The 6,998-nt window shown below is 49.9% G+C and overlaps 1 protein-coding gene across 2 annotated transcripts; it reads right to left on the bottom strand.

Annotated features, from left to right (window-relative positions):
• Positions 1 to 2,630: 2,630 nt before the first annotated feature.
• On the bottom strand, positions 2,631 to 6,454 carry DUSP12 (dual specificity phosphatase 12). Of its 2 annotated transcripts, XM_042788209.1 has the most exons (6): positions 6,102 to 6,450; positions 5,897 to 6,010; positions 5,697 to 5,815; positions 4,562 to 4,658; positions 3,626 to 3,812; positions 2,631 to 3,021 (listed from the first exon to the last, which is right to left on the bottom strand). In XM_042788209.1, exons 1-6 carry the CDS (start codon positions 6,428 to 6,430, stop codon positions 2,860 to 2,862), a joined length of 1,008 nt encoding a protein of 335 aa, XP_042644143.1. In that variant the 5' UTR covers positions 6,431 to 6,450; the 3' UTR covers positions 2,631 to 2,859. The 2 variants fall into 2 exon arrangements, with proteins under 2 accessions (XP_042644143.1, XP_042644142.1); XM_042788208.1 differs by having other exon boundaries at positions 5,697 to 6,010; positions 6,102 to 6,454.
• Positions 6,455 to 6,998: the final 544 nt, after the last annotated feature.

Here is a 6,998-nt window from a genome sequence, read left to right as displayed (position 1 = left end):
CATTCCTCTTAGTTTGTGTTTGGCATTGCTTTGTGTGCCTGAAATGGTGAGTGATGTGTGAATGGGCCTGGCTGAGTGAGGAAATGCTGTTGTACACTTCTAGGGTGGGAAAAATTTCACCTTGCCTCTCCCAGCTCTCTTGGTAACCAGTCTTTCACCTTGGGATGTAACCAGCTGAGCTGTACCAGCAGAGGAGGTGTAGATCTCAATGCAGTCACACGGTACGTTTGGAGCTGGCAATGGTAAGGGCATTTACATCTGACACTTTGCTAAGTGACTATCATGACATAAACTCCCTATTCTCGAACAGCATTTTTGACTGTATTCTGATGACACGTTGATACAACCAAAAATTCTTCACTACTTTGTCCTTTCTGCAACCCTCAGCTGAGTCTGTTGGTATTGAAATGTGGTAGTTCTGGATCTCTCCAAGGGACTAACTAGACTATGAGCACGTACAAGCAGCCAGTGTGCTTTTGTACACTGGAGAAGTAGAATTTTATTTTCCTACTTATACTGATAGGACTGTTGGATTCAGCATCAGCTAAAATCAAAGCCATAGGTGCTCAGCTTCCAGCAGAATTCTACCTTCTACCCTCCCACTCACCCCATAAGATTTCATGACCCTCAGCTGCTTTAGTTTGTGAAGCCTGTGACTGCTGCTGTGTGCTGCAGGATATGGAGAGCAAGTTACAGCGATGCCAGGCGTGCAGACCGGGAACACAGTCCTCCCTCAGTGGTGCTCTGTCTGCCAGTGCAGTTGCCTCTCCGTGCAATGCCCAGGTCAGGGGCATGCTAAGGAAAGGAAAGCATGTGCTTAGCCTTCCTCCTCCACCTGTGCTCACGTGGTCTGTTTGGCAGCAGCACAGAAGGTCCCCAGTTCTCATGTAGGAGGAATGTATGATGCTAAACTGGGGGCGGGGGATGAACAGGGGGAAGGTTCACAAGTACAAAATGTATTTACTCCTGCCTCATTGACTCTGATGCAAGAGAAACCAGTGACTCTGGTCTTCTGCTCCCTGCTCTGGAAGCACGCTCTGTCAAGCAGCCAAAACTACTGTGATTGGGCTTCCCGATTGGCAAAACTAGTCTGAGGGGAGGAATGAGCAGAGAGCAGCCTTTCTGTCAAACTCTGAGAGCTCAGCACTCAGACCGTTGCTGCGGAGTGAGAGAGAAGTGCTGGCATCCCCTCCAGTCTCCCTCTTGCTTGTCAGGTGGCATCCAGTGCCGCGTGGTTGTGCCGCACTCTGCACCCAGCTGCATTCCAACTGACCTCTGCTGCTTTGTTACAGTTGTCAGCGCCGCTCTGGCAGCGGCGTGGCCATGTAAGTGTCAATTCTGCACTGAAATACTTCCACTGGCTGCCAGCTTTGAGTAGTCGTGATGCAAAGGGATCTTGTGCTGTGGACCAAACGCTGCCACTTCCATTGCGGTATCAACTCGCTGTTTGCCAGGGAGAAATTGGAAGGGATTGACTATTTCTGGTTCTCCCAAAAGGAGCTACTCCTCCAGCTGATATTCTGGTAGTGAATGGTTAAGTTTACAGCTCACTAAACTTCTGGTGTATGCTGCTTATTTTACCAATGAGCGTGTGTGAATGAGTAGTCACCATCTAAGCCCTTGCTGGATTCTTTATTGTTCGTACCCTTCACCACCGTACTATGTAGCATTTCATGCTAGAAACAAGATGTTCTTATCTCTTTAAATAGAGGATGTTATAAACTTTACAGAAGATGTCTAAGATAATACAGTTCTAATATTTATTGTGCTGTACCTGGCCCTGAAGTGTGACCAGTTCAAACAGTTTCATATATATTTTTGTCTTTTTTTGTTTTGTGTCTGTTTTCGGTGTTGAGATTCTGATGTTCACTGTGTCCTGCAAGTCTTCCCTCCACAGCTCTGGGAGGAATTAAAAGATGGGCAGAACCCCACCACCTACTTTATCTTGTATATTTCATAATGTATGTTGCTGGAAATTGTGTTTAAAAAAAAAAAAAAAAGTAAAAAAATAAAATAAAAAAAAATTAAAAATTGTTGAAGTCAATGAAAATAAAATTGATTTAAAATAGGTCTTGCCTGTCCTGTTTTATGTCAAACCAAATCAGTGCCACAGTGGTGCACACAGCATGCCATCGGGAAAGCTCACAGCTTGCTTAAAATCCTACTTCATCATCTGAGGGATTTCTTTAAACCTGTAAGCAAGAATTTGGCAGGGACACTTTACTTTAGCTCTCCTGGTCCAGTACAGCATCCATCATCTCCTCAGCCATTACAGGAGAGAGTTATAATGTAGATATTTTTAGGACTACTTTTATTACAATAAAACTGTAACTGTAAACTTGCATTTCACTGCTTGTCGCTGTTATGCATGCTAAAACAATTGTAATTGTACCATTGTACGGCACTTTGCTAAGCCTTAAAGTACTTCCCTGCCGTGTACCTCATGTTGTGGAATATACATGCTAAAATCTCAGCTGTGTGTTTCAGACAAACTGATTGAAACTTCTGAATCAGAAGATAAGCAGAGCTACTGGCCACGGCCTGGAAGTAACATATTTGCATTCCTTGTAAGTAAGGACTTGATACCTTCTGTAAATAGCAACAGATGAAGTGAGAATATACTAAAAACATCACGTTCAGGCATTTTTGTATGTATTTACCACTGTGTAACACATCTTTGAAGGGAGTGTTTTGCTATTTTATATATATATTAGCAATACAGGAAGCTTGAATAGAGCAGATGTTCAAGTAATTCCACTGCATTACAAAGGGGTGGAAGTCACAAGCTCGCCCCTGGCAGCCACAGCCTGGCCAGCAGTTCTCTGGAGGTTAAGAAATCCATCAAGGGAAGCTACAGATTCAGGTTTTGGCAGTTTGGAAGTTACTGACTGGCAGTGTCCTCGCTTCATCCACTCGGCTTTTGTGGATCTGGAAGGCCGGCGTCACCCAGCGGCCACAGGAACACTGCTCACCCCGCCAGCTGAAGGAGCCCAGCTTCGATGTGCATTTGGGACACAGAAGCTGCAAGAAAAACATGTGACCCGCTCAAAGGTGCACGCAGGTGTGGGCCTATTTTATAAGGTACTTCTAGGGTATGTTGAGTTGTGGCAACTGGCACTAAGCCAGCTCCTTCCCTTGTAATGCTTTACAGAATGTAAAAGGGCTGAAAAACGGGCAAAAAAGCTAAATTGGCATGGCTGTTTATCCCAGAGGTCTAGCAGGCAGCTGTGCTGGCAGAGGAGAGGGAGTGGAAATGCAGCTGCTTGGACCCAGTGCGGTTCCAGGACAGTTTTGCCAGTCACCAGAAAGCCTCGGTCAGCCTGAGACCACAACTTTTCTAAGTCGCACAACCTCTTTTCTCCTACTAAAACCAAACAGCCAATAAACACCTCCCAACAGCCTGGCTAACATTCTCAGTCCAAGAAGATCACCAGTTCCTTTCCTTACAAAAGGGTATTTAAGAATTTGTTCATAAGCTGCAAAATTCAGGCTAGAAACGCTGAGAGACCTAGGTTCTTGTGTGGGGGCTTTTGCATCAGGGAACAGAAACAGTTTGTTCTGCCTTTGCCAAAAAAAAAAAAAAAAAAAAGCATCCAAAAAGTAAAGCATGTGCTCTCCCCTTCACCTGTCCTTCCATTACGCCGAGCAATGCTGGCTCCATCCACTGCACGGGCTCGGTGAAGTAAGAGGTGCACTTTTCCCGGCTATCGCCACAAAGCTGAGCAGAGTCTGTCATCCTCTTGTGGGCAAAGGCTGCCGGCCCGCTTCCTTCCAGGTGGGACAAAATACTGGAACTGCGGAACAGAGCACGCCTGCCCTCCGCCACGCAGGGGGAGAAAAGAAGTGAAACAGTGGGGTTTTTTACTGGGGAAACCTACAGACAATAGAAAACAGGGACATGGACCTCTTGACAGTAAATAATTAATCAGGATTACGGATCCTATTTTATTTATTTGTTTGCTTGTTTAGTCTAGAAGGTTAGCTGGCCCTAACTCTGTTCAGGGTTGCTTCTTAACAAATCTAGTGATTTGTCTAGCTCTGCCCCACAGCCGTATGCTTTCTTTTACGTAGATCTATTTTTAAACAATTCCTGCCTATTAAGCATTTAAATCCACATTCATATATCTGAAGAAACCTACACTTGGGAAATAGCAGAGTTACTCAATTTCACTTTAAGCAATCCATAAAAGGTAGGTAAAATGCAGTAAACCCCCAAATCTACCAGGACTTTCTTTTGGAGAAACCAATTGTCAAAAACAAACTAGAAGTTATGTTTTCAAGAGCAAGCAACTTCACAGAGCCAAGTGGAATTACACCTGCCTTTAGCACGTGGCAGGTTAGGCAGCACAAATGCTGTAAAACTCCAAAGAACAAAAAGGTATATATTTTGTAAGATACTTTGATTTGTCTGATTTTTTGTGGCACGCAAGGTACGGAAACTTGGGCAAGAGCTCATCCCTGTCCTGACAATAATGACATGCCCATTTACTTATGTGGGCTATTTTTCTCTTCAGCCAATTTCAAAGTGACATTTTATGAAGAAATATAGAAGGTTCAGTACCTGCATTTCCTGCATCTGTAGATAACCTCTGTGTTTGGAGCTTGACATATATTGGTTGGATCAATAGCAAAGACTTCTTGGGGCAAGTCTTGAAGTTCTACAGAGGGGTCAGTACTGAGTTGTCAATCAGATCAATGCATATCAGATCAATGCTACATATCCATGGGACAAGACAACACCCGTGCCTCTGCCCCAGTCCCAGCATGCAGAATCCACCTTCTTTCCATTCATTTGTACACTCACCAATTCCATTAGATAAGCTAAAACTGAAAGAGCCCCATCCCACCACACCGAAGACTGGGATTTGTTTAAATGCAAAAACTGGGATCTAGACTTTGGCCTTAACAATAGTGAAATAGTTGCGCTTGGCTTTAGGTTCTTATTTAAACAGAAAGTAAATGCAGAGGAGGAGTTAGAATAGTTCCGCCGATCTTTTAATGCACATGATACAGAAAGTCAGCTTATGAATGGGATCTGCTAAGGAGAATGAGAGATAAAGGAAGAGAGCATTGTCATGCTGAATATGAAACACTAGGTTCTTGCAAAAAAGCTACAGATTATTATTTTATTATAAAATTAGACATATGCACACATATCTACTAGAGTCACTATTTGGCAAATTAAAGTATGAAAGTCTACTTCATACCCTGATTTCAACTTTATATCAGTTTTGCATTTACTTTTATTTTTCATTTTGTTGCTTTCTTTTAGGAGGATGTTAAGTTTGCTTAGGCAAGTACATAAAAATCAGGAAACAAATCAAATTGACCTTTACCATTTCTGCATTTTACTAAAGACAACAGTTCCTTATGGATCTTATTTCTCAGGCATCTCTCAAACACGCTTCCCCCCCCCCCCCCCCCCCGACGAGCTGGAATTCATTAGGGCCCGTACAGTGTGAATGTTTGCCCAGCCAACTCAAGGCTCGGCTGCTTTGAGGGCAGTACTCGAAGCCAACCACCTCCGAGGTGGCTTTTCTGTGTTCACTTCAGGACAGACCGGCCCCACCCTCCTTGTGAGGCTGCCCCCCCGCCTCCCTCCAAGCCCCCGTCCCGGCTCAGGGCCGATGCCCCCCAGGGCCCAGCTCGGCCCCGCAGCCCGGGCCGGCAGCCCCGCCGCCCCCCCCGCCACTCACCGGGGCACCTCTCCGTCAGCATCTGCAGCCGGTACCGCCTGTACAGGGCGCTGCTGCTGTCCACGGCGCAGCCCATGGCCTCGTAGAGCTTCAGCTGCTCCTGGAAACCCGGGTTCACCCTGCGGCGGGGGTGAGAAGAGAGGTGGGGTGAGGGAGCGCCGGGCGGGCGGGGAGCGGGGGACGGCGGGCGGGGGACCCACTCAGCGTCGGATTTGGTGGCCCTGATGGCGGCGTAGGCCTCCTCCCAGCCGAGTCCCTCTGTCTTCATGAGGTAGGCGGTCACCACGGCCACGCTGCGGCTCACCCCGGCATGGCTGCAAGGACGGGACGGGACAGGCCGGCCGTGAGGAGCGCGGCCCGGGGGGGGGCAAGGTGGTCGCCCGCTCCCGCCGCCCCGGCCCTCACCAGCGGACGAGGGCGGCGCCGCCGCCCGCCCGCGCGGCGCCGATGAAGGCAGCGCAGTCATCCAGGCGGCTCAGCAGGTCGGCGCCGGGCTCGTCCCGCGCCCGGACGTGCATGGCCCGCAGCCCCGGCACCGCCGGCGGCTCCTCCGCGTCCACCGTCAGCACCGCCACCACCCCCAGCGCCGCCAGCGACTCCGGGGACGAGCACGACTCAGCGCCGCCCACGTAGAGCCCCGGCAGCACCTGCACCGCGCCGCCGCCCCGGCAACCGGGAGCCACCGACATGGCAGCGGCGCCGCCGCCGCCAGGCAGCGGGACCGCCCCCAACATGGCGGAGCCGCGGCCACCGCCCCCAACATGGCGGAGCCGCGGCCACCGCCCCCAACATGGCGGAGCCGCGGCCACCGCCCCCAACATGGCACCGGGCCTCCGCGCCGCGGCCGAGGGGAAGGGTGTTGCCATGGGGACGGAGGGGGCTGTGGTGGCGCCGGGCGGTGCCGCACGCGGCCCGGGCCCGGCCTCCCCGGCCCTTCGCCGTCGGGGACCGGCCGGGAGCCGCCCGGGGAGCGCGGCTCGGCCGGAGAGGGGGGCACCCGCGGGCCGCCGCGCCGGGACTGCGGCGGTGGCGGCCGGGGAAGCCCCCGCTAGGAACCCGGTGGCGGCGGTGGGAGCCGCCGCTAGGAACCGTCGCAGGCCGGCGGCCTTGACGCGCGTGAGAAGCCTGGGAATTGATGTCAGGGCACTACTTTTTTTTTACGCTTACGAGTACGTAAGTACTGTGAGAAGTAACAGTAGAATTTTGCTCCAGCTATAAGTAATTGAACTATTACGTTTATGGAGTTAGACTAAAGCTCAAATTTTATGAAAAGAATCTACTACTGGGAAAAGAGAAGGGGGG

Source organism: Tyto alba, unplaced genomic scaffold, assembly GCF_018691265.1.
Source record: "Tyto alba isolate M040663 unplaced genomic scaffold, T.alba_DEE_v4.0 Super-Scaffold_14, whole genome shotgun sequence".
Taxonomy (NCBI): domain Eukaryota; kingdom Metazoa; phylum Chordata; class Aves; order Strigiformes; family Tytonidae; genus Tyto; species Tyto alba.
Note: the sequence above shows the minus strand (reverse complement) of the source record. Positions and strands in the feature narration are given on the sequence as shown.